Source organism: Garra rufa, chromosome 1, assembly GCF_049309525.1.
Source record: "Garra rufa chromosome 1, GarRuf1.0, whole genome shotgun sequence".
In the NCBI taxonomy this organism is placed as follows: domain Eukaryota; kingdom Metazoa; phylum Chordata; class Actinopteri; order Cypriniformes; family Cyprinidae; genus Garra; species Garra rufa.
The window spans coordinates 9,197,969-9,225,464 of NC_133361.1; the positions used below are offsets into that span (position 1 = coordinate 9,197,969).

The 27,496-nt window shown below is 39.6% G+C and overlaps 1 protein-coding gene and 2 long non-coding RNA genes across 3 annotated transcripts; 1 reads left to right on the forward strand and 2 right to left on the reverse strand.

Annotated features, from left to right (window-relative positions):
• Positions 1–14,093: 14,093 nt before the first annotated feature.
• Positions 14,094–16,013, forward strand: LOC141329050 (uncharacterized). The gene has a single exon (XM_073835438.1). The coding sequence runs from the start codon at positions 14,200–14,202 to the stop codon at positions 15,652–15,654; it is 1,455 nt and encodes a 484-aa protein (XP_073691539.1). The 5' UTR covers positions 14,094–14,199; the 3' UTR covers positions 15,655–16,013.
• Positions 16,014–19,379: 3,366 nt separating this feature from the next.
• Positions 19,380–21,941, reverse strand: LOC141329811 (uncharacterized). The gene is made up of 3 exons (XR_012355186.1): positions 21,652–21,941; positions 20,126–20,202; positions 19,380–19,517 (listed from the first exon to the last, which is right to left on the reverse strand). It is a non-coding gene; the product is annotated as an uncharacterized lncRNA (long non-coding RNA).
• A 3,175-nt stretch (positions 21,942–25,116) lies between these two features.
• Positions 25,117–26,805, reverse strand: LOC141329833 (uncharacterized). Its single transcript, XR_012355188.1, has 3 exons — positions 26,638–26,805; positions 26,270–26,359; positions 25,117–25,477 (listed from the first exon to the last, which is right to left on the reverse strand). It is a non-coding gene; the product is annotated as an uncharacterized lncRNA (long non-coding RNA).
• Positions 26,806–27,496: the final 691 nt, after the last annotated feature.

Below are 27,496 nucleotides of genomic sequence, written 5' to 3' on the forward strand. Positions count from 1 at the left end.
AGTAAAAAATAAATAAAAAACAACAACTGCAAAAAATGAACAATGAAAGACTTGGTGACCCTTTATATTTTCTCAAAATATCAGACTCTCAAAGATCAGACATATTTATGTAATTACACTACATACAGTATGTGCATTTTGTTCAAAGATGGTCTGTAGGATGGCTCTCTACTCTGTCACCCTCTCTGCCTCTCACCCCTCCCCCCTGCAATAATGAGCTTCTCTGTGCCTGACTGAACGCACACACATACTGTAGAGACATTCACCAGAGTGACAGCAGGTTTCTGAGTTCTTTTTTAAATTTTCTTTAATTCATAGAAGCTTGTATACATTTTTTATTTCCAGCACTTGCTCAGAATGATTAGATCTCTGTGTGAAAAAAGTTTTAAAGAGTTTGGATGCTGCACTTTAAAGATATAAAAATATTTTTTACTATATCTTTAAAAAATCACCACGTCCACACCGTTCAAGATATCCAAAATCCGGTCGCAATTTAACATCTTCAGAATATTCTCTTCATGTTAAAAAAGTTTGGTGTGAACAGCTGGTTGTTCTTAGAAGTAGTGTGCATTTGTTTACAGCCTGATTTTTCCAAAAATCCACATTCAAATCAAAATAGCCGGCTTCCTGTTGGTCTCAGCTAATGAGTTTGATTTAGAAAGTTGTCCAAATTGATGAGATTAATATATGTACAGAGTTTAGTGACTGTAGGAAAAACTAACCCCCCAACTTTTGTCAAAAGATGGCGCTATAGAGTGCCTGCTCCACGCCCATTTATGACCTTTTGCCAGTGTCTAACTATCATAAATATTGATGTGTGTGTTGAGTTTCATGAAATTCTAAGCATGTTAACTGCCTCGAAAAGACAGGAATCTAATTTTAAAGTTTGAGACGTTGCCATGGCAACAGCATTTGATTTATCATCGACCCCTTTACACATTCTTATCGGCCGTGTTTTGACATGATTTTAATGAAGTTTAAAGAAAATCAAGTAAAATTAAGAGGCTGATTTCAAAGCATTTTGAAAATGACACGCTTCCTGCTGCCAGTTGGTGGCGCTATAACTTTGACTCATAATAGTCACCTTTATGGAATCGGCATCATACAACGAACAAACTGGTGAAGTTTCATCAGAATCAGGCAATGTGGTCAACAGTTATTAGACACTTCCTGTTTCTCATTTCTCGCCATAACTTTGTCGCCTTGCCACGGCCAAACCGTTCGAGATATCAAAAATCTCCTCGCAATTTAGCGTCCCCAATGTCTTGAGATCATGCTGACCGAGTTTGGTGACAATCCCATGGAATTCCTGGGAGGAGTACGTTAAATTCCAGAGCATGCGCTTTTTAAACAGCCCTAAATATCTCACTTCCTGTTGCGTGGAGCCCATGACATAGAGTACAAAAGTTGTTTGGCTCCGTGAGATCTATATGTGTACCGAGTTTCATATCAATACATGCAAGTATGTGTGCGCAGTACATCAAGTTTTCAAACTGTGTTCCAGGGGGCGCTGTAGAGGCCCTGAACCACGCCCGGGTCCCAGCCTCTTTGGCGTCCTGATGGCCGCAGATTCCGACGTGTGTGCAAATTTTCAAGAGTTTTTGAGTATGTTAAGGCCCCCAAAAGTGCCCGGAAGGTTGAAAAAAAGAAAAAAAAAAAAAAAAAAAAAAATAATAATTAAAGCTGCAAGCAGCGATGACCGGGCCCTCGCCGACTACGCAGTCACCATCACGATAGCATCAGGAAAACGGTGCCCAGTTGGCACATGCATTCACAGTAACCCTTCTGCCAGGGTCGATTTAAAGTTTACAGAATGAAAGGGTTAATTAAAATCAACACACAGACACATACACACAATATTTCAAATTTTGCCATCCAGTTTAATTTGTTAACATTAACTATATTACTTAACATGAACAATAATTAAATGGCATTTATTAATGTTAATTAATATTAAACTAAAAAAAGTATTCATATATTATTAAAAGGTACATTAGTACATTTATTTATATTTGTAATATATATTTAAAATATTTGTGGGTTCATGTATTTATAATACATTATAAGGGTATTCTTAAGGCATTATAATGAATGCATAATACATTATAAAAACCTTATAATATGTTGTATCATCTCATGAGCATTCATAAGAACAGTTTTAATTTATTAGAATTTTTACTTTTTTATTATAGCTTTTATGAGTATGATAACCTCCTCATAGTTGTAATGTATAAGTCTCATATTTTGCCATCTTACTGATGTCACTTTACTTAAAGCATACAAAGACCACTTATAAGTAATAATAATAATATTTCTCAAATAGCCATAAGATCAGGTATCAGATCAGATGGATGTATAATATGATCATTTTAATTATTTTGATGGTACCCGTTAGACAGCTTTTTATAAGTAACTCTGCAACTGCATGTCAACTAGCAGTAATTATTATTAGTAGTGTGCTAAATATATGCTAACACTGTATTTTGACAGTTCCCCAAAAGAAAAACTGATTATAAGTAACTTTGCAAGAACATGAACCTTCTACTTAGTCTAACATTAAACTAAGTCTACACTGTAAGGAGTGTTAGTTGGTGAGAGTTAGTTGCTTATAGTCAATAGAATAGAATATAATGTAAAAAATAAATCTAATATGATATAGTCCATTACAAATGAAGTAGATTTAATATGGTTTCTATTGTGTGTTATAAATAATCAAAATCTTAAAAGCTATAACCTCTAATATTTAAGTATTATAATGTATGATATTTGTTGTTATGAATATTCATTGGATGATATAATATATTATATTATACGTTTTTTTATAATGCATTATGCGTTCATTATAATGCCTTAGAAATACCCTTATAATAGGGGCTTCATAGAAAGTGTTACCAAATCAGTGAGAGACAAACAAAACATTTCATAATTTTTCATTAAAAAAAAAAATTTTTTTTAATGTTTTTATTGTTTATTTTAAATTAGGTAAAAGAATTGTGACAGTACAGTACATAACAACTGCAAATGAATCTATGCATTTGTTTATTTGTTTTACATTGAGAATGAGAAGAATAGGATTAGAGGTAAAAATATTCCTTATCATTCGAGGACCTCTGGTGTTCATCCCTCGTATTACAGTCTTCATTTCTCTCTCACATCTGGATACTTTTAATGTTTTTGGGGCCTCTGAGCATGATAAAATTTTGATACCAAGCGTATTTTCTAAGAATGATTTGTTCTTCATATATACAAAGTTTTGAAGAGTTGGTATTAGGCACTTTAAAGATATATGAAAATGAATGCTACTTTTTTTTACTGTGACTTTAAAAAATCACCACATCAACACCGTTCAAGATATACCAAATCCGCTCACAATTTAGCATTTTGAGTATATTCTTATCATGTTGACAAAATTTGGTGTGAACTTCTTGTTTCTGCTTTGTTTAGTATGATTTTATTTACAGCCTGATTTTTCCAAAAATCCACATTCAAATAAAAATAGCCAACTTCCTGTTTATTATAGCTAATGAGTGTTAATTAGAAAGTTGTCCGGATTGATGAGAACAATATACGTACCAAGATTGGTGACTGTAGGCAAAACTAAACCCCCAACTTTTGTCAAAAGGTGGAGCTATAGAGTGCCTCCTCCACGCCCATTTATGGGCTTTCATCAGTATCTAAATATCATTAATACAGACGTGTGTGTTGAGTTTCATGAAATTCTAAGTATTTATAGTGGCTCGAAAACACAAAAAACTAAAGTTAAAGTTTGACACGTTGCCATGGCAACATGATAAAAGTTATGGATAATGCCCTTCACAGATTCTCTTTGGCCGTGTTTCAACATTATTGGGATGAAGTTTGAAGCAAATTGACTAAAATTAAGAGGCTGATTTAAAAGCATTTAGAAAACGTTGCGCTTTCTGCTGCCAGTTGGTGGCGCTATAACTTTTACTCATAATAGTCATATCTCTGTGATTGGCATCATACGATGAACAAACAGCTGAAGTTTGGTCAAAATCAGACGAAGTGTGTTAAAGTTATTAGACACTTCCTGTTTCTCATTTCTCGCCATAATTTTGTCGCCCCGCCACGGCCAAACCGTTCGAAATATCAAAATTCCCCTGGCAATTTTGCGTCTCCAATGTCTTGAGATCATGTTGACCGAGTTTGGTGGCCATTGGTGGAAAGGCCTAAGAGGAGTATTTCAAATTCCATTGCATGCGCTTTTTAGACATCCCTGAATAGCTGACTTCCTGTTAGGCGAAGCACTGACTTTGAGCATGAACGTTGTTCAGCCCGATGAGGTCTATATGTGTATGAATTTTGATAACTGTAGGTCATCCGGTGTGTGCTCCAGAGTCCCTGAAAAGTCGCAATTTTTAACGTGATGCCACGCCCCCCCCAGGTGACCCCCCCATGTCAAAGTTTGTCCGGCCCTGATGGCCGCAGGTTCCAATGTGTGTGCAAAGTTTCAAGAGTTTTCGTGTATGTTAAGGGCCCCGAAATGACCCAAAACATTGATGAAATAATAATAATAATAATAATAATAATCCTTAGAAAAACAATAGGGCCTTCGCCCATTCTGGGCTCGGGCCCTAATAACCCTTAGAAGAACAATAGGGCCTTCGCCCTTTTGGGCTCGGGCCCTAATAATAAACGGAGCAGATTCAATAGGGTCCTCACGCCATCGGTGCTCGGGCCCTAATAATAAACGGAGCAGATTCAATAGGGTCCTCACACCATCGGTGCTCGGGCCCTAATTAATATACAACGCCGCCACTCCCACCACGCGCAGTGCTGAGGGGTACCAAAACTAGCCTAATGAAAAATCAATAATCATAGTCAATAATTATAATTCCGATATTATTTCATTATATATTATTAGGCACCTTTCAGCAAAGAGTATTTAATTGCTCTGGAGTGGTCGGTTGGATTGCGCCAAGTTTGACTTTGACAGTAGGAGGTATATAAAAGACTGGCAAGCTCTCTTTATGTTTAAAATCATAAAGAAATTATGGTTAGGGCACCGAAATGGCTAGCAGCAGCACTGCACATAATCCAAGATCTCGTGAAAAAATGTTGATTAAAAAGCTTCTCTGCTGCAGCCCGACTGGCAGAAAGAATCGTGCAGTTTCACGAAATATGCATCCAATTGAAATGCATTAGTTTCAAAAAACGTGCTGGACTTACGAAAATAGCGAAATAAACGTGCCCCTGCCACGAAAAAATAGATTAAATTACGTGACTATATCACGAACTGCCGTGAGACTGGGTTGGCATGGCCTATGCTTCTACGGTGGCGCCTCCAGGATTTTTTTTCATAGCGAAAGAGAGTAAATTTTGAAATTTTCATTTTGAAAAGTAGCGCGATCATGCGCACACAATAGCGTAAAGCTTGCCACAAAGCACCGGCAAAAGTAATTACCATGAATGTGCGAAATAGGAGGAAATAGTAAGGAAATATTTTAAAAAAAAATAATGCTGACGATCCTGACACGCCATTTCCTCGGCCCCGCCTTTATATAGAGAATTGCATCTTCAAGGATTTCATAGCCCAATAAAAGATTTTGCTTTCGGTTTCGGTTCATTGTGAAACGCTCCCGTTCAAGACCAAGACGGCAGAAGCGCATCGTCTGTTATCTTTTTTTATATAAAGTCACAAAGTTTTGTTGATATTGCGAGTGCACACAAATAAACGTAGACCCTTTACAGCTCCAAATGATATATTACTCATACTTTTATGAGCAAAATGTATGCCGTATTTTAAATTGTTTTCAGTGCAAGTGATCGCGATGGCGTTTCCAAGTCCCATAAGCCCGCTTTAGCTTTCACTTAAATTTGCGCACAAACGATTGGATATGGGTCTAACAGCGTACATTTTATATAGGTTAAACGTTTAAACTAACTTATATAATATGCTTGCCTTGAACTGTTTAATATCTATATATTTTATTTCATGCAAGTCGTGATTATTTGAGAAGGCTAAATTGATTAATCATAAGCTATGATCGACTAGCTGGTCGTTTTGAAAATCAAAAACTTACATTTACAATTTCCTAAATTAAATTAATATATTAAAGAAACGAAATATAATCACTTTGTCATTACATACAGCTGACCACCTTCTCAATCTTACAGGTGAGGGCATATTTACTTGAAATGGAATGGTTTTTGGGGATTTTTGTGATGTGAATGAAGTTCTTGAGAAATAGCGGGTAAAGAACAGAATATAGAACATCTTCCTCTTTGTGATCCAATCTTCATCACACTCCAGAACAGCAGGTGGCGGTATGCACCTTTACAGTTGGTTTGCAACCCGCCCATAAATGCACAGAAAAAGAAGTAGTAGGTGCGAGAATTACTTTGGTGTGTCAATGCGCACGGGAGTGAGAGTTGTAAGATGAGGGTGAGTCCTCTTTCTCTTCTCTTATCTATTAGTTGCCTTTTGCTGTCATGCATGGGTTATTTTGCATAATTAGGTTTGTGGGCAGCAGGAATGTAAGGTAAATGTCAGCTTCTCGTATGAACCGGGCTGGAGTGATTTTAACGTGTGTTCAGTGTAGAAAGAAGACTTTCACTCCTGAAATGCCGATCATTGTGTTTAATGTGATGAGTCGAATACGTTGTTGAGTTGTTTGGACTTGGACAAATAGTTTCACAAATGAGGAAAGTAAAGCCGCTTACTTAGAGATGCAGCAAAGTCAACAGGAGAGCAACTTTTACCGCAAAGTATGAAAAGTTACATCCAGTCATAAATAGCTTATCAGTTTGTCAATATGCAATGTAGCCTAATACAAAAATGTAAAAAAAAAAAAAAAAAAATATATATATATATATATTTATATATATTTTTTGCTTCAATATTAATCCATTGTGTATCTAAGAGCATTGTTCGGCCCTAAGAGCTAGAACGTTTGCAAAAACAGCTCCGCATGATGGACGTAAGTTCAGAGTAAGTTTTTGTAGACCATCCATCTTGTAATTCCGCTGTTTTGGGGAATTTTTAGAATATAAATTACTTTGCAATAGAGCACCCCGTTGTTCGTGTATTTACGTTCTCATCTAACCCGACGGCAAATGCTGAAGACACTGCGAACGTAATGTGCTCTTCACTATTTGCACTATTTATAGATATGCAATATAGACGACGCTATTGTTTACAAAACAACTGTAGCACATGCCGCTGAGGTGAGGGGCTCGACATTTAGCCAATCACAACACACTTGTCCAGCTAACAAAATCATTTTTAAAACATTCTGAAAGCATTTAAGGGGATCCTATAATATTTAAATATAGATTTACAGCAGTAACAACTAATAATGTTTTTTTTTTTATGTCTTATCACATTTTTAATTATGATGTTTTCATTATAAACCTGGTGATTATCTCTCAGGACAACCGCCATAATAAAACATGATATTTACCATCTGAGTCAAGTCAACAAATGTAAAAGTTAGTCATCTATTAATTATCTTGTCAAATATTGTGTCTTTAGTCCCATGCAACAGCAGGGGTGATTTTTACTCCAAATACCATAATTTTACATATTCTTTTCGTTTTTGAAAAACGCTTGCTTAAATTATTTTGAACCAAACTGGTAATCATTAAGACAACTTTTAACTAATTTAGCGTTTCTCATTTGCTACCTAAATCTACAACATACAGCCATATCATAAATCAAAGCACATGACAGACAGTTGTCGGAGAACCTGAAATGCATGACCGAATGAACGATAGCAGTCTGTATTTGAAGTACACAAGCCGCTGCCGGTGTGAAAGCACAATGGGCGCGTTCAGGTTCCCGCTTCCTTTGCTCTGCTTGTACATCCAGTTTGAAACCGGCCTACACATTTTATCATTTCATTAGCAAGTAATGCAATACAAACAAAACGTTAACAAACATTTAAAACATGTATCTATATTTCCCTTGCTCCAAATAAATCCCTTAACTTTAGCAGTGTACAGAACAGAAAAAGAAACAAAAGTATGAGTAAAATCAAACACAAATTCACTGTAAAAATTTATTCTAAACGGTTAAAGCACGTTTCAGATGCTAAAAAGCGCAATTTAGATTCCATAAAATGCAGTAGCCTACTGTAAAGCATATCTTTGCAAGACCAACTGCAGTCAGCGCATCCTGTTTGCTTTCATTATTTTACAAAAGTGCAATGTTTTGTTGTTATTGTGAGTGCACACAAAAACGTAGAGTCTTTATGGATTCGAAAGATGTATCAGCTACTCATATCTGTTATGTGGAAAAATTATTTCAACTTTAAAAGGTATAATTGCTGCTTTTTGCAGTTCAAATATTGTTTGTGATGAAAATAATTTTTTTTTAGTTATTTTACCTAAGGATCGCTGCCATTTCTTACAGATTTCTGCTCATTCAAAATCGTAAAAAAAAGTATAGCACTGTAAAATTAGCCCACATTTGTTTTAACCCTTTAGGCGCCAAGGTTTTTTTTGGAAAAAATGCAAATTTTGACATCAAGACTTCAAAAGCTTGTGGCTTGAAAGGGCTTAAAGATAGAGATCAACTGTAAATTAGAAAAATGTTGGGCATGACCAAAAGTTTATGTGGGGTGTAAATATACTCATCTAATTTGCATATTATGACGTCATCATGGGGGCGGCATTATTGAATTTCATAATATTCAGGAAATAGTAGATATTGAATTGATGTTATTTTTTGTCTTTTTATCCTCATTCCAAATGATCAGAAAAGAGGATACCAACAATATAACAGGAAAAAGTACTAAATTATTACTATTCTATATAGTAAAATGCATGTGAACTGTAGCTAACTTTTTGATCAGTTAATCATAATATTCAGGAAATAATAAATATTGAATGGATATTTGAACTTATTTGCACATGTTTTTGTCTTTTATCCTTATTCCAAATGATCAGAAAAGAGCAAACCAACAATTCTAAGGGCCCGCGCCCTTTAGGGGCCCCCAGAGATCTGCTTTGGTGTGGTAGAGGGGGCCCAACCTCATATTTTGTCATAGGGCCCAAAATTGCGAGCGGCGCCCCTGGTTACATCAAATGATTCCCGGGAACGTCGAGCTGCGTCATAGCGCTCTGAACACGTGTAATCTTGTCCAAGAAGCGCGTATGACGTCACGGGCGGGGTGACGCAGAGAACCAGGAAGCTATAAAGCACGTGCGGTAGGGCTGCTCAATTAATCGAAATGAAATTGTAATCGAGATTAATCGGAAGCTCCGATTGTCATGCGTATCTTTTAGTGAAGCACGGTGATCTGTGATATCTATTTCTATGTGATCTGTGATCAGCAGTAAATCTTCATCCGAAGGCCAGAGGGCGCTCTGTCTCTCGGAAACGCCAAAAACACCTGAAGGAGAAACCTCGAGAATATCTATAGCAGCAGCTAAATAAACGGAAGATTTAACTGCTTACATTCATTCAACATGACTCATAAACACTACTATGACAATATATGGTTTACTGAAGTTCGTATTATTGTAATTTTCATTAGAATAATGTATACTTATAATGCAATGCGTTAATCACTGCTTAGAATATTATGAACTATGTTCTGTGCGTTATTATGTGTAAGAAGCCACATCATTTCACAGACGGATTTATTTTAAACACTTGGCTGACGTTATGAAGTAAGTTTTTAAGTAAAAAATAGTATTAAATGTGGTATTTTCACGTGCTTTGAGATGTAGCACCATTTTTTACACAGCGCCGTAGTTCACTGAGAAGCTACGCAAACAGCTCTCTTATCGCAAACGATTTCTTTTCGATTTTTATAATCGTTCGATTAAATCGATTTCGATTATGAACACGATTAGGCGTAGCTTCTAAGTGAACTACAGCTCTGTGTACTACATGCTGCACCATCTCAAAACAGGTGCTGGAGATTTACGGCTAATCAAAGAACCGGCTTTATTGACAAAATGCTCATGACAATCGCCTTCGATTAATCGCCCAGCCCTAACGTGCGGTGAACGCGGCCGGCAGCTTCTGTCTTTCAGTCGCTCTCTATGTGTGTCTTTGTTTGTCAGTACTGTTTTTCGGGGCCAGTTTGCACCAATTTTATTTGAGTACTGACATGTCTAGAAAGGGCGAAAACAAACAGTTTAAGCAGTGTGTTCCTCCCTGCCCTCGTTACATCACGGCAGAGGACACACATGCTTTATGTGTTGTTTGTTTGGGGGCGAAGCATGCCCAGTCAGCCTTTGAGAAGGCTGACTGTGTGCATTGTTTGCGGCTGCCGCTGCGTACACTTCGCTCCTGGAGGGCTCTTTTTGAGAAAGGAGCCCTCACAAGTGTTCCTCAGGGATCAGGTCCCGCTTTCGCTGAGGCGTAGCGGCGCTTGCAATCCTGGGGATCGCAAATGGATCTTTTAACAGGAGTGGAGACGGGTGAACCCCTTTCTCCCTCCTCCCTTATGAGATTCTCCGCTCTCTCTGGATCGGAATCCCTCACGGTTTCTTCCATCCAGGAAGAGCGCTTGTCCCTCCGGCTATCTTCCTCCTCCGAGGAAGACGTCGAGATGGTCGAGGAGGCTGGGGACACGCCCTCCCAGCCCGCACAGTATGAGGATCTTGTGGAGGTGGTAACTCGGGCAGTTGCAAAATTGAATTTAGATTGGCCCGCTGTTACACCTATGGAGCCGCCTAAAAGCAGATTAGACAAGTGGTATCTGCGCTCCAAACCACCACCTCCACGCCGGGGCTTACCTTTCTTTCCGGATCTCCACACCGAGGTGTCGAGATCATGGAACAAGCCTTTCTCTACCCGTGTTTACTCTCCCAACGCCTCTAATTACAGCAATGTGGTTGGGACGGGTGAACACGGTTACAGAGCGGAACAGACGCTCGCTAGCTATCTCTCACCCGGCTCGGCATCGTCTCTGAAAGCCCCGGTTTTACCCAGCAAGCCTCTTCGCACTACATCCTCCTTGCTGGGTAAAGGGTACTCGGCAGCTGGTCAAGCTGGTGCTTGCTTGCACACCATGGCGGTGTTGCAAGCATACAAAGCTGACATGCTGAAGGAGCTTGGAGATGGCGAGGAAGTGAAGGTGGACGACGTATGCGAGCTGCGTCGTACCGCCGACCTAGCTCTGCAGATAGGCACCTCTGGCTGACCCTGTCAGACATGAAGAATAAAGACAGGGTCTACCTCCTTGACGCCCCGCTTCTGCCCTCAGGCCTATTCGGCGATTCAGTTGAGACCGTCGTCGATAGGTTTCATCAATCTAGGCAGCAAGTGGCGGCTTTCCAGAGGTTCCTTCCTTGCCACTCTCGCTCTGGGGCTGCTGGGCGGGAGCAGCCCCTCCCAAGTACCTCTTCCTCATACCGTGACGCACAAAGACAGAGCGTCGCCTCCCGCGCTCCTCCTGTCCGGGGTCGGGAATCTCAGCGGCGCTCTAAGCCCGGGGCCTCGAGGCCTAAGTTCGACAGGGCAGTCAGGACTTCTGAGGGCAGGTCCCCCTGGGGAAGGACACATGTGCATCCTTCCTCAGTGCCCTCAGGGGATCAGTCTGCTAACCCTGCCACCCTCGGTGCTTCAGGGCGCAGCGGTCTCCGGCGAGTCTCTTTCTCCACTTCCACTCATTACATCAGCGGGGCAGGGGGACTCGCCATCTCTAGTAACATCAGAGGTCAGCCTCGAGAGGCTGATTCCCTTAGTAGAACATTTAGCAGCGTGCCAAACTTGTCTCAATGGGTCCTGCACACTGTAGAAAGAGGTTACAGAATTCAGTTTGGTTCTCGGCCACCACCTTTTCAAGGGGTTCTTCCCACTCTTGTGGGCCCTCAACAGGCTCTGATATTACAGCAAGAAGTAGAAACTCTATTGAGGAAGGAGGCCATCGAGGTGGTCCCTCCTCATCTCAGAGAATCCGGGTTCTACAGCCGTTACTTCATAGTTCCAAAAAAGGATGGACGGTTGCGTCCCATTTTAGACCTCCGACTACTAAACCGGGCGGTCATGAAACTCAAATTCAGAATGCTTACTATCAAGCAAGTCGTGTCTCAAATCAGGTCCGAGGACTGGTTTGTCACGGTAGATCTCAAAAACACGTACTTCCATATCTACATCCTTCCACAACACAGGAAGTTCCTGAGGTTCACTTTTGGGGACATAGCTTACCAATACAGAGTTCTTCCGTTCTGCCTAGCACTCTCGCCATGAACTTTCACCAAATGCATGGATGCAGCTTTGGCTCCTCTTCAGATGCAAGGCATCCGCATTCTAAACTATAATAGACGACTGGCTGATCCTAGCACAGTCAGAGAACAGTTAGCGGTTCGGCATCGAGATGTCGTTCTTGCCCACATGAAAAGTTTGGGGTTAAGACTAAACTCCAAGAAAAGCGTGTTCTCCCCATCTCAAAGGACCACTTATCTTGGAGTAGTGTGGGATTCGACCATGATGCAGGCACGTCTGTCTTCTGCTTGGATCGAGTCGATTCTCACGTTAGTCAACAGAGTCAGAATAGGTCAGTCTCTCACTGTCAAGCAGTTTTAAGTCCTGCTGGGTCTGATGGCAGCTGCGTCCAACGTAATACCTTTTGGCCTGCTGTACATGAGACCTCTACAGTGGTGGCTCAGGACCAAGGGGTTTTCCCCGAGGGGCAACCCGCTTCGCATGATCAAGGTCACGCGGCGTTGCTTTCGTGCCTTAGACATGTGGAGGAAACCTTGGTTCCTATCTCAGGGCCCGGTTTTGGGAGCTCCATGTCGTAGAGTAACTTTAACGACGGATGCATCCCTCATCGGTTGGGGAGCGGTCATGAGTGGCCACTTGGCCCAGGGTCTGTGGAGCGGTCGCCATATTACGTGGCATATCAATTGCCTGGAAATGCAGGCGGTGTCCCTAGCTTTGAAACACTTTCTCCCAGACCTGAGATACCACCATGTGTTGGTCCGCACCGACAACACAGCGGCGGTTGCTTATATCGACCACCAGGGAGGGCTCGCACCCCTTGAACAAGCTGGCACACCAGATCCTTGTGTGGTCCCAGGGAAAACTTCTCTCTTTAAGAGCAATTCACATCCCTGGATATCTCAATGTGGGAGCAGACATCCTGTCGAGACTGGGGCTGAGGCCCGGGGGAATGGAGACTTCACCCAGATGTGGTGGAGCTCATTTGGATCAAGTTTGGATCTTTTTGCGACTCAGGAGACGAAGCAATGTCCCCTTTGGTTCTGTCCGAGTCATCCAGCTCCCCTGAGACTGGACGCTATGGTACAGACGTGGCCGAGAACAGCAGAAGCTTAACTGTATGTGTCCAGTGCGAGAACTGGACGCATTCGTCCACAGAGCTGCCCAGTGGAGGAAGACGGACCAATTGTTTGTTTGCTTTGGTCCCATAATAGAGGTCTTCCTGTTACTAAGCAAACGTTAAGTTGGTGGATTACGGATGTCATCTCTACCTCCTATGAGTCCTCTGACCTCCCCTCTCCCTTGGGGGTCAAGGCTCACTCTACTCGTAAAGTGGCGGCCTCTAAGGCCTTCTTATCAGGTGTGTCTGTCCAAGACATCTGCAACGCGGTGGGATGGTCCACGCCTCTTACCTTCGTGAGGTTCTACGAGTTAGACCTCCCCTCTACTCCGGGCACCCTTGCCCTCTCCTCTGATTGTTTGTAACAGGCCTTTTTACCTGGGCGTTTCTGCCCTCTCTCCTTATGTCCTGCTCAAAACCAGCAGGGTGTTTTTCCGGGCCTTTTTCTGCCCTTCTCTCAAATGTATGGTCGCTCTATTGATGCAACAAAGTTTGTATTTGATGATCCTCAGAACCTTCATGTAGTTGATCAAACATATTTAATAACTTTCTCTATAGAAACATAAACATGCCAATAATGTTTTAAAAGGAATAATTTAAAGCACAGCATACCTCTTTCATGGAAAGTTTAATAGATGTATAATTTATAAAATTGCAACCAAATTTTATGCAGTTTTCTACAGTAACTTTCGCTGTTATATCAGGGTTCTTCTCTATGTCCTTTCACTTTATTATGTCCCTTCACGTTTTTATTTTTATTATTTTTTTATATATATATGAGTTACTGACAAATGGACTGTTTTTACTTTTGTTTCAGAGTTGATTGAGGTAATCAGGAGAAAGAAGAATTGGAGATTTAAAGAAAAAAAGGGACAAAAAATCTTTCACCTGCACTCAGTGTAGAAAGAGTTTTACACTTAATCCAGAACATTTAAAAATGCCTCCGAAAATACATACTGGTGTGAAAGACACATGCTTCGAGTGTGGGAAGACTTTTACTACAGCGGCCGGTTTAAAAAAGCATGAGATGATTCACACTGGAGAGAGACCGTACAAGTGTTCACACTGTGACATGAGATTCATTCAGTCAGGAGGCCTGAAAAGACATGAGAGGATCCACACTGGAGAGAAACCGTTTGCATGTGATCAGTGCGGAAAAAGATTTTCAAGAGATACAGCCCTGAAACAGCACGTGGTAGTTCATACAAAGGAGAAGCCACATTCATGTAATGTGTGTGGAAATAGATTTTCACATCGACAAAGTTTGAAAGAACATGAGAAAATACACACTGGTGTCAGAGACTACATGTGCTTTGAGTGTGAGAAGACTTTTATTTCAGCAAAGTGTTTAAGACTGCACCAGAGGATCCACACTGGAGAAAAACCTTACAAGTGTTCACACTGTGACAAAAGATTCAGACTGTTAGCACAGAGGAAAACACACGAGATGAACCACACTGGAAATAAACCGTTCACGTGTGATCAGTGCGGGAAGAGTTTCACACTAAAAGCAAGCCTTACAGGCCATATGCGGGTTCATACTGGAGAGAAACCGTACACTTGTGATCAGTGCGGAAAGAATTTCTCATACTCATCGGCGCTTAAGATTCACATGGCCCTCCACACTGGAGAGAAATCGTATGCATGTGATCAATGTAACAAAACATTTTTGAGAGCTTTAGACCTGAAAAGGCACCTGACCGTTCATACAAAGGAAAAGACACATCCATGTCCTTTGTGTGGAAAGTGTTTTGCACGTCCAGCACATTTAAAAGAGCATCAGAAAGTTCATACTGGTGTGAGAGAGTACATGTGCTTTGAGTGTGAAAAGACTTTTACTTCAGCGAGCTGTTTAAAACTGCACCAGAGGATTCACACTGGAGAAAAACCTTACAAGTGTTCACACTGTGACAAGAGATTCAGCAATTCAGGATTTCTGAAAATACATGAGAGGATTCACACTGGAGAGAAACCGTACAAGTGTTCACACTGTGATAAGAGATTCAGTCAGTTAGGAAATCTGCAAACACACGAGAGGGTCCACACTGGAGAGAAACCACACACATGTGATCAGTGCGGGACAAGTTTTGCAAGAAAATGGTGCCTTAAAGACCATATGAGGATTCATACTGGAGGTAAACCATTTCCATGTGATCAATGTGGGAAGAGATTTACAAAATCATTACACCTTAATGAACACATGAACATCCACACTGGAGAGAAACCTTATAAGTGTTCACACTGTGACAAGAGATTCAAAGATTCAGGAAATCTGAAAACACATGAGAGGATTCACACTGAAGAGAAACTGTATCAATGCACTGAATGTGGGAAGAGTTTCAAACATTCAATTTCTCTACAAAGTCATTCAAAAAACCATCACAGCGAGTAGATCATCAAGGACTATCAGGTCTGATGCCGTGTTTTCTCCAAATATGACGCAATAATGCATCAAGCAGTGAAATATCATCTGGATAAATCATTTCAAGCAACATTAGCAAGAGACATTATCTTTAGTCTTTAGAGTGAATAAAGTTCATCTTTAAACCCAACAGATTCAACTGTGAGATTCAGATTTAAAAAAAAAAAAAAAAAAACCTGTCCTGTGCCCATCCCTACTTGTCAGTAGGAGAGATCCAGCTCTTTTATATACTTTTACTTTTACTTTTACATTTCTGTATTTGCTGATTAAATGCTTATTTTATATATATATATATATATATATATATAATATGTATATATATTTATATATATATATATATATTTTTTTTCTTTTATTATCTAAAAGCCATGAAGTATTGCAATTGTTTTTTTGTTTTTTTTGGGGGGCCTTTATATTTCTTAAAAAGCATTTATATCCCTAATAAACTATATTTTACTCGACACATGACTGAGATTGAAAGAGTTTGTCTACATTAGTAACCTGCCTCCTTCTAGCGATGGATTGATATGAGCCTGACAATATTGATACTTCCGGTACAGTTTCTCTTATCTATGTTTAATACATTACTTCTGATTCAACAAAGAGTAGACATGCCTGTGGGTGTAGAGGTATAAAGTCAAGAAGTTTTTTATTTATTTATTGTTATTCATTTTATTAGTTATCATTTATTAGGTATACTGGTTATTTCCCTATTTGTTTCCCTATTTATTATACTGTTTATTAGTTTTAATCTAACGATATAGGAGGGGCGATAGTAGGAGTTCCCCTTCAGTCGAATCACTTCGACGTTACACTGGGATCTCGCTTGAGAGACCAATCATCTCTGAGCCTTATCAAAAAGGCCAATCAACATTGGCGAGTGGTATCTGCGTGCCAAGCCATTCCCCCGTACATACGGGTATATAAGATGGCGGTACGCACACTCATTCAGACTTTCGCTTTCGTAGCCTTTCTCCTCGAGCCTGAACTACATAGACCTTCACTACGAAGAATCTGAGTTCCTGCTGCTCTTCCCTGCTGATGTGCTGCCGACTGATAGAGCAATCTAAAAGACAGAATTTCTTGGCAGCCGCCAGGGATCCTGCGGGCGGCTGTTTCCACGGCCTCAACAAAGCCTCCTGCTCTCCAGCGAGCAAGCCCCATTGACTGCACAGTGGTGCCGCAGTTTCCTCCCTGGGCAGTCCGGGACTAAAAGAGCAATTTCTCACGGCTGTGTAAGACGTTCTTTTTAAAATGGCTTTCCGGCCGTGCGTTTCTGGGTGCGGCAGTTACCTCACCTCTCTGGACGGACATGAAAGCTGCCTCACATGTCTGGGCCGCGAACATCCTGAGGTGGCTTTCACGGATGGTCTGTGCGTTAATTGCGAACGCATGACCATGGCCGTGCTGAAGACTCGCCGCTCGTTCGCGAGACTGCTCTCCTCGTCGTCCCGCGGCAGGCTGTTAAACCATCACTGTTTTTCAGCCGCCGTGGCGAGACACGAGGGTGATTTACAAGTCACGGTGCAGAACGTACCGCCGGCTCCAAAAGGCCTGCGGTCTTCTGCCCATCAGCGCAGCCCCGTCGAGATGCCAGAGCAGTACGCCTCCCCAGACTCCGGGCTGGGCGTCTCCTTTGGCGCTCCACAGGAGGAAGAGATGTCTGTCGCAGCATCAGAGGGAGAGTTTGAGAGTGAGGATGGCATCCCGGCGGTGGAGCGCCCCTCCATGGTCGCTGCTCCATCGGAGGTTGACTCCAAACTCTCGGCTATGCTCCTCCGAGCCGCCAGGGGCATCGGCCTTGAGGTCCCTAATGAACCACCGGTCGATCCCTCGAGGCTGGACCACTGGTTCCTGGGCAGGGCACCGGCCACCGCCACGCTCTCCCCCTGTGCCATTCTTCCCAGAGGTGCACGAGGAGCTGGTTAAAACGTGGCGGGCACCATTTTCATCTCGCCCGCTGCCGAGCTCCTCTCCCCTCGCCACCCTTGATGGCGGGGTGGCCAGGGGGATACGTGTCGATCCCAAGGGTCAAGCGTGCAGTGGCGGTGCATCTCTGGCTCAGCCTTCATCTGCCCGTCGCCGAGGGCGCCCCCCTGCGGCTGCAACATCTACAGCTCTGACCCCCGCGGAGGCCCACGACGGCAGGTTGGCGGAGAGGGCCTGCAAACGCAGAGCTAGCCGCGGGAAAGCAGTGCTGCCCGCAGCTCAGGGACCGGCTCGAAACACCCACAAGAAAGCTGCGAAACGTCACCTGACGTGGGCAACCCAGAGGTGATAGAGACTGCTCTTCAAGGGACGATGACATCAACGTTCCTGCTCCCGGTGGAGGGCCAGGAGCCACTGTGTACTTCAATGCTGCCGTCGGCCCACGGGTCGGCGCTACCCACATTTTCACAAAAAGAGCTAGTTTTCTCACCTCTGGGGCCTCGGCTGGACGTACATCCTTCTGGGTTCAGTCTCCTTCCCTGTGTCCCCCTAGGCTGCCCCACCACGGTCACGTCGGTCAACGTTCCCTTGATACCACTACACACTAAAAACTCCTGGGTCAAAACTAACCCATAATGGGTTATTTTTGACCCAAATCCTGGGTTAAAAAGGGACCAACTAATTTCTGGGTTATTTCAACCCAGAAAAATGGGTTATTCTTTTTGACCCAACTTCTGGGTTAAATACCTGACCCAAATGCTGGGTTACAATAACCCAACATTGTAGTTAATATAACCCAACTTCTGGGTCAAAAGAACAACCCAAATATCTGGGTTGAAATAACCCAGAAATTAGTAGGTCCCTTTTTAACCAAAGGTCAGAGGTCAAAAATAACCTAACTTGGGTAACTATGCCAGTATGCCTTATTTCAGAAAATAAAACACTTACACACTTCAAGCACTTTTACATTTTTATTGCATTAAATTAAATTCAATAAAAAAAAAAAAAACACACACTTGGACCTATTCATTTTAGGTCACACTGTAATAACATTGTATAACAATTAGACATTTAAAAAATAGAAAAATAAACAACTTATTCTCTCTCAAACATTTGACAGCATTCAATAACTGGATTGAACTTGAGGCTTTAAACATTGGTTGTGTCATTTACTGCAGCTTAACACGATTAAACAGTTCTGCAATTAAGCAAGGCAGTCTTAAGAAATTTGACAGGTTTTGATTCAGATCCCTCAATCTGATATACAACTTGCTGCAGAAACTCCCATGCGGGAGCACACTGCTTGGGGTAGTTGATATCAAGAACATAAAATGCCTTGAAACACACGTCAACTGCCCGAAACAGAGTGCCTGACCAGCTAATATCACAAATGCCTGAGAAGCACATTGCTGGGGGTCTCCCAGCCCCAGGACAGAGAGGAATGGCTTTGATTGCAAGAGGTATTCCACCATATTTGTTCCAACATAAAACAGACAGAGACAGAAAGATACACAAAAGAATGTGAATATTGTGTAGAAGGTGAACTGTAAGCAAGATAATAGACTACCAGTTTGTGTTATAATGCTGATACTAACTGTACAAGGAAGCCAAATGAACTGTGGTTCTTAATTGGTGTGTTCATTTTGAGTGGGTCATGAATGTGTAAAAGAAAATGTGGATTGAGAACCACTCAGAGTAATAAAACTTTACAGCATAGTTAGAATTAAGAATATTCTCTCTCAGAGTGGTGCTGAGAAACTGGTCCATTGTACTTACAGGCATTTGGTGTATGGACGCTGTCCGGGACACTTCAATGGAGTGCTGGACAGTCTTCTTCCCAACCCTGTAGACGGCCTGTGGCACCATGTTGGGTAGAAGTGTTAGCGCTAGTTCCCCTTTGGCATCTGTAGGTTAACAATATTCTAGGTATCAGTATGTGTGTGAAAAAATAAAACGACTATAGAAATATGTAAATGAAAATGAACAGACATTTTTAATCTTTTACAAAGTTTTGCAGTAGAGATAACACACATCAGGTACAGATAAGGAACAATTAGGGGGTTAAAAGGGCTAAAAGCAAAATTAACGGAAATGATACATGTACACATACAATATATTATGTCTTGTATGACCCACTCATCTCATTAGACACCATTTTCTTATTAAGTGCATTCACATCTTTGTAAAAAAAAAAAAAAGCATCAAGTTAAATGAGCATCAGTTTCCATATGAGTTCCATACAGTCTATACTGTCTATCTTTTCTTTCATTAACAAGTGTAATAATGACATTAATGCAAAGGTGAATATCTGGCCCATTATTATGCATAACAGCTAAAAGACAAGGCACAAGTATCTTTTAACTAAAAGGGTTATTATAGATATGCATTCCCCACTGTCAAAGAAGTTGTGACTGTCACAAAATCTTGCACTGACACATTTAAAACGTATTAAAGAAAAAAATGTTTAGGTATAGAGAGATGATGTGAGGGCAGTTAAGAGTAAAACACTCACCTCTAAAATTCTCTATCAGCTCAGACAGCCGCCACTCAGTTAGCTTATCAGCGACAAAGCTGTCCATTTAAAATGACCTGGAGAAAACATAGCAATAGAAGTTAGCAACAATTTGAAGACCTGACACGTTTCTTTAACTCTTACTACTTAAGCCAGTAGAGCACTGTATAATATGATAAGCACAGCGCAGCTGGTTAACATAACTCAACTATTGTGTTGCCTCGTCGCTCTAGCCACGGCTAAAGGGGGTTGCACACTGGACGAGAAGTGTATTTAAAATAAACACATTATTCTTTATGGGGCCGTTCACATGTCGCGCCTAAAAACGCGTGGAAAACGCTAGGCGCGCCACTTTCCTCCTATCAACAAAGCGCTCGTGCGCTTGCGCTCCAGAAGCGTGTGCCGTTGCTAAGCAACCATGACCTGCGCTCTCCATAAACACGCGGAAGATTCAGGAAAGGATAAATGGATTTTCAGCATTAAAAATCATTTGCAGTAGCTCTGTTATTAAATTTATTTAAAAATATTTATTCCTGTACAGCTATGATAAACTGTTTCTCCGACTTGGAAGTGCTTTCAATGCTATTAAGGGAAAGGATGAAGCTAATTGGTTAGTTCATGTCACATGACCTGCGGTGTGCATGCCGCGCGCCTACATTTGAAATAAACTTGAGCGCGTAAATGTACATAGCTTATATTAAATTTACTCTTCTTTCTCACAAATCGTCGTTAATGTATATACTGACTTCACCATGTGCTGCAACATAAATTTAGTTTTACATTAATTTACAGAAATCGGCTACTTGAATGAAAAATTGCTGATGTTATTGGATTTTCAGGTGATATTCTCATTTAATTTAGTTAACAGACAGTAAGTGTTAAGACTGCAGTCTCAGCAATGGTCTTTAATTATACAGTACAATCATAACATAGTACTGGCATTATCTAAACCCATAATATCCTTAAACGTAACAATATTGCTGGCCATAAACTGATAAAGTACGCGATACCTCGAGTTGTCCTAGACGCAGCGAGGGCGGCTTCTCGTCCGGTGTACGACCCCCTTAACGCGGCATGAAGTCTCCACTAGCTGCACTGTACTTATCGTATTACCACGAGTATTAAAACAATGAGATAAGTACAGCACAATTTATGAAAAATAGAATTTAAACACCGTGTAAAATGAATTCAGTCATTTAGGTCATACATGTATTTCTCAACGATGTGTAAAAAGCATTTCAACCATTTTGACATCGAATTTCATGAACTTATCGTTATTTTTAATCATTCAAATTTGGCTGGGTGGTTAATTACACTTTCTTCTTTAGTCTGAAAAACTCAAAACACATTTACTTTCACTTTACACGGACTTTAAACTAGTTACATATCTGCGGGTGACTACATGCTAACCACAGAATTACCATGATAAGCCATGGTCATTTTTTCAGCAAACGGTGCTAAACTACTAACGGGGACATGGACACAGAAAAGTTTACGTTACATTGACACTGAAAATACTTGCTTACCTTGAATACGCGACGAAGTTGTACCGAAGAAGCCCAGGCCAAAAAGGATCGAGCGTGAAGTTCAAGTGACGGTTATTTCAAACGACTGTTGTGAGAAAATACCAGAACAACAGCGGGGGCGGGGGGAAGGGTCGTGAACCCAGAACATGGGTTACTCTTTGAAAAATAACCCATAAACCTAAACAACCCAGGAGTTGGGTCAAAATATTAGCCCTATAACCCAGAAAATGGTTACTCTCTGAAAAAATAACCCATAATTTTAACCCAACACAAATAACCCAGAAAATGGGTTAAAGAAATAACCCAGGAGTTTTTAGAGTGTACAGTGGTTGATACGGACGGTACTGCCCGGCTTTGCGATTCAGCTCACCAGGCGTCCGCCCAGGTTCAGACATTTACATTTTTGTTCATTCGGGCATGCGTGCCTCTGTCCTGCCTGCGGCTTGCTTACCATGCCATGAACTATCTGATATTCCGATTCACAAATATGTGTGAATTAGTATGTTTCGTCGTTTAAAACCCTATATAAATGATCTGGATCGTAATCTGTAATGTGAGATGGGCGCGGCCATGTTTGTTCGCGCTGCTGTTCAGAGAGTCCTGTCAGCCGCATTTACAGCACGTACATTCATCTGTTTCTTCCGAAATACATGCAAGTAAGTGGCTGGTGAACTAGAAGAGGAATAGAGTGAACTTTTTAGTTACTAAGCCTATGTGTATGTGATATGAATAAAACACATCGGCAAATTATATTTGAATAGATTGTTATTTGCTGCTTCCATAGACCTATGTGTGTATTTTACAAACTGTAAATGTCTCCTTTTACTAGTACTTATGTGTATTTAAATGTCTGAAACCTAAAATAAGCGTTATGTGGTTAAAAACACTGCATAGTTTGATTATATGACAATCGCAGAGGGCAGGCAGGATTGGTGTGGGACGAGTTTTGCAATAAAATGGTGCCTTATTGACCATATGAGAATTCATACTGGAGGTAAACCATTCTCTTGCGATCAATGTGGGAAGAGATTTACAAAATCATTACACCTTAAAGAACACATGAACATCAACACTGGAGAGAAACCTTATAAGTGTTCACACTGTGGCAAAATATTTATTGATTCAGGAAATCTGAAACTACATGAGAGGATCCACACTGGAGAGAAACTGTATCAATGCACTGAATGTGGGAAGAGTTTCAAACATTCAACTTCTCTACAAAGTCATACAAAAACAATCACAGTAAGAAGATCATCTTCAGATCCAGGACTTTCAGGTTTGATGCCGTGTTTTCATCAAATGTTACGCAGTAATGCATCAAGCAATAAAATTATCTGGATAAATCATTACAAGCAACATAAGCAAGAAACATTATCTACAGTTGTCAGAGTGAATAAAGTTCATCTTCATCTTTAAACTCAACAGATTCAACTGTGAGGTTCAGATTTATAAAAAAAGAACAAAAACACCTGTCTTGTGCCCATCCCTACGTCTAAGTCAGTAGGAGAGATCAAGCTCATTATTTTTTTGCTTTTACTTAGCATGTTTCTGTATTTGCTGATTAAATGTAATTATTGATCAAAACTTCCTTTTTTTATTTTTTTTTAATGCATTGTTAGCTTTACTGTTTATATTTTATCAACAACTTTTATTGTCCGCTGATTATATTTCACTTGGGAAAAAAAGTTGTTTTTATATCATTTTAGTTTCAATATCTTAAAGCCATGAAGTATTGCATGGATATTTCTCAAAAAGCATTTATTTGCCTATAGAGCCCCTAGGCTCCATCACCTCATTGTAGGCATCCAGTTACTTATGTAACAAGTAACAATGTCATTAATAAGACAAATTATGCATTATTTTAAGTTTAAATTGCGTCTCAGGACTCAAACAACAGAATCAGTAATATTTTTTTTCACTTTGTATTGTACAATTTGTATTGTAAGATTGTAGACAACAGGCTTTACTGCAGAGTAGAGAAATAAATTAAACATTAAGGAAGGAATTTTATTTCACTATTTAAAATATTTAAAATATTTTATCATTTATTATATTTATTTAAAACATACATATTACTGTCTTATTTGTTTAGATTTTTAGAAGGCACATTAACTTCTTTCACATTTACAACTCTGTGTTTGCTGAATAACAACGTAGGTCGATAATTGCAATAATTTGACCATAAAGAGCTGAAAAATGTGGAAAAGAAAAAGTCATTCTCTGTCACAAGGGGGCGCTTTAAGAGCGCCGAAATATTAAGGTTTCCCCAGTAAGGCTGTATACAAATCAGCATTAGCGCTGTTTATCAGGCAATAAAAGAAAATGACAACCACATGTTTCTGAGGACAGTCGGTTCCCCTCAGATACATTCATATGAAGACATCAGTGCCGCGTATTGACTTTGAAACCTACAGCACACTGTAAAAAGTTTGCTGTAAATTTTACAGTAACTTACTGGCAGCTGGATGCCAGTAAGTTACTGTAAAAATGTTTACAGTATTAATACTGTAAGTGCATTTACAGTACTAAAAGGTCTTTACTGTAATTTCATGTACAGTATTTTTACTGTAATTTCATTTACAGTATTTTTACTGTAATTTCATTTACATTATTTTTACTGTAATTTAATTTACAGTGTTTTTACTGTATCTTCAATTACAGTATTTTTACTGTATTTTCAATTACAGTATCAGTACTATAGAGTTTATTTTCATTTATTTTAAACATTTTTTACCTGTAAAAACAATCCAATTAACCTACAGCACTGTAATTCAAGATTTTTACCACCCCAACCCCATAAAAATCACAATAACTCATAAGCATTAGTTCTGATAATATTCTTTTTAATTGTTGAACATTTTCTTTTTAAAAGTACAGAGACTTTGTATCATGGCAAACATACACATACTGAAAAGCAAAAATAAGTAAGTACACTACCAGTCATAAGTTTTTGAACACTAAGATTTTTTTAAAGAATTCTCTTCTGCTTACCAAGCCTGCATTAATTTGATCCAAATTTAATTTATTCCTTTGATCAAAGCTGAATTTTCAGCATCATTACTCGTCTTCAGTATCACATGATCCTTCAGAAATCATTCTAGTATGCTGATAAACATTATTTAATTTTTAGATTTTTCAGGATTCTTTGATGAATAGAAAGATATTATTTAGCAAGGATGATTTAAATTGATCAAAAGTGATAATAAAGACATTCATAATGTTACAAACTATTTCTGTTTCAGATAAATGCTGTTTATCTGAACTTTCTATTCATCAAAGAAACCTGAAAAAAAAAAAAAATGTATTTTAGCATTATAATAATTTCAGCAACATCATAATAATAGTTTTTGAGCAGAAAATCAAATTATTAGAATGATTTCTGAAGGATCATGTGACTGCAGTAATGATGCTAAAAATTAAGGTTTGATCACAGCAATAAATTACATTACATTTTAAAATATATTCAAAAAGAAAACAGTTATTTTAAATAATAAAAATGGTTCAAAAGTGTACTGTGTTTGCTGTACTTTGGATCAAATGAATGCAGGCTTAGTGAGCAGAAGAGACCTTCTTTAAAAACATTTAAAATCTTACTGTTCAAAAGCTTTGTCTGGTAGTGTAAATAAAATAAAATCATACAGTAAAAATGTGTTTGTGTTGTGTTAAATTTTAGTAGTTTTGAGTCAAAGTTGACAAGCTCTCTGATGAGAAATGGCAGAATGGGATTCAGGCTGATGCTTGTTGTTTGCACCCTCTTTCCAGAAGTCCATCTGATCTGTGACTGTCAATGCATTTGCTGCCACAAAGGTTGACTGTCTGAACAAACCTGCAAGCACAAGAAAAACAGTGTTTAAAGAATTTGCCTCAACTGTCAAACTTGGTGCTGTATGCATTTAAAAAAAAATGATATACTACATACGAACGCAGTAGTAAGAAAAAAAACTGAAGAAACTTTTTCTTGAAATTTTTTATAAAGAATTTTATGAATGGGTCAGTAAGTCACTGATTCTAGGTGTTTAAAAAAGGTAAATTCATTCAGTAATGAAACACTGCTGTGTGCAGAGATGCACAACATGGCTTTGTTAAGAACCGTTTTTACTAAATGGAGCAAAAAGACAATACTTTCTTCATGATTTAAATCACTTAATATTACATTCTTGTTTATTGAATTTTGTTGCCCTGACACTCAAAAGTCTGCCACAGACCATGCTAAATGCTAACCAATCTGTTCATATAAACATTCTAAACGTGTGTTTCCTAGAAAGTCTGTGCATATAATAAGCCTACTATGATTAAAAATCTCTAATTGTTGCTTTACAGTAACAATAATCTAAATTGACAGACGGTAAGATTGCTATTATGAATTTAAAGGTTACAGTAAGTTAAAGATACCTGAAGCAGCTGCATTTTGCTGTTTAAATGCTGGTTTAATAGAAATAATTTTAATGTGCATGCAAACTCAATCTTGATGTGACAAGACATGGTAATAAAAAACATTCCCCGGAAATAAATACCTTTCAAATGTGTACTTTAAATACAATATAACTTGCTTAGGATAAAAGCATCTGAAAAATGCATGAATGTAAATGCAATGTAAAACAAAAATGTTTTGGGTTACCTGATTCTGCATGTCTGTAAAATGGACAGCTGGCTGTATGATGATTCTGCCCCTGATGGTCAGCATCCAGTTAGTGCTTGGAGAAATCTCCTGTAACAGACAGTGTCACAACACCCTTTTAGTGTTACTATAGTTTATGATCAGAAAAGACAACTACTGTACAGTAATAAAATTTACATTTTTAATAAAATAAACATTTATAATATTTATTAGCAAAACTTGTTATATTAATATATTGCTAGCCCGTTACTCTCTTTAAAAGGTTAACCTGTTCTGCAAGTCAGTGGAGAACAGCAGCCTGTGGCTAATTTGGCTAATTTAGTAACGTTAACATTAACTTAGTTAAATTGATGAAAGGGGAAGCTCACCTGTTGTTTGCACCGCGACGACGGCAATCACCAGAAAAGACTCTAATACACCTCCGATGCAGACGACATGACCACAAGACCACAAACTTGAAAATAAAACACAAAAGATGCAGTTAACCGCGGTGTTCAGTTTTACCTCAGTGTTTCATGTTAGCGCGCTGTTTATGTCACGTCTGTCACTGAAGGGACCGTCTATAAAGTTACATACGACATTCATACACACATTTCTTACTTAAACATCATTTGAAGAGAATTACCTTGCCAGCTATAAAGAGGCAGCGTTTAAAAGATATTATGCTGCTCTGTGACTAACGTTAAGCTTGTCAACTTCGGCTTACTGACATTATTAGCTTACCAGTTCATTATCGTCGATACTATGGCAGTCATTCACAGAAGAAGATCCAAAATAACATTACACCTCCGCGCTCCGACGTTACAGACGACATCCAGACCAGAAACTTGAAAATGACAAGCAAAAGAAGGGCTTGAAAATACAGTTTAAAATCTCCACAGAAACAGTGGTGTTGCTTAACGCACTTTACCTCAGTATTTCACCTCAGTTTGCTGTTAAGCTTGAGTAAGGGCTCGTCAGACGAACTAACTTGCATTAAAGGGCAGCACAATATACAAACGTGTTTCTCAGTTTAAATAAAGTTTATTTCGACTAATATAGGTCACCTTAATTTACTCACCAGTCCATGTTTTCACCGTTATGGCGGCGCCCCGGCCGTCAGTCAGAAAAAAAAGGCTACCGACAGGAAAAACACGATGAATATTGTTAGTTTGCTGTTAACAAGTGAAAACAAATTAAAATTGTTCAGTTTTTCATAAAACAGAAATAATATACTAACCTTTTTGT

Excerpts from the sequence above, each read along its gene's own strand:
- LOC141329050 (XM_073835438.1), top strand. The coding sequence starts at position 14,200 with ATGCCTCCGAAAATACATACTGGTGTGAAAGACACATGCTTCGAGTGT.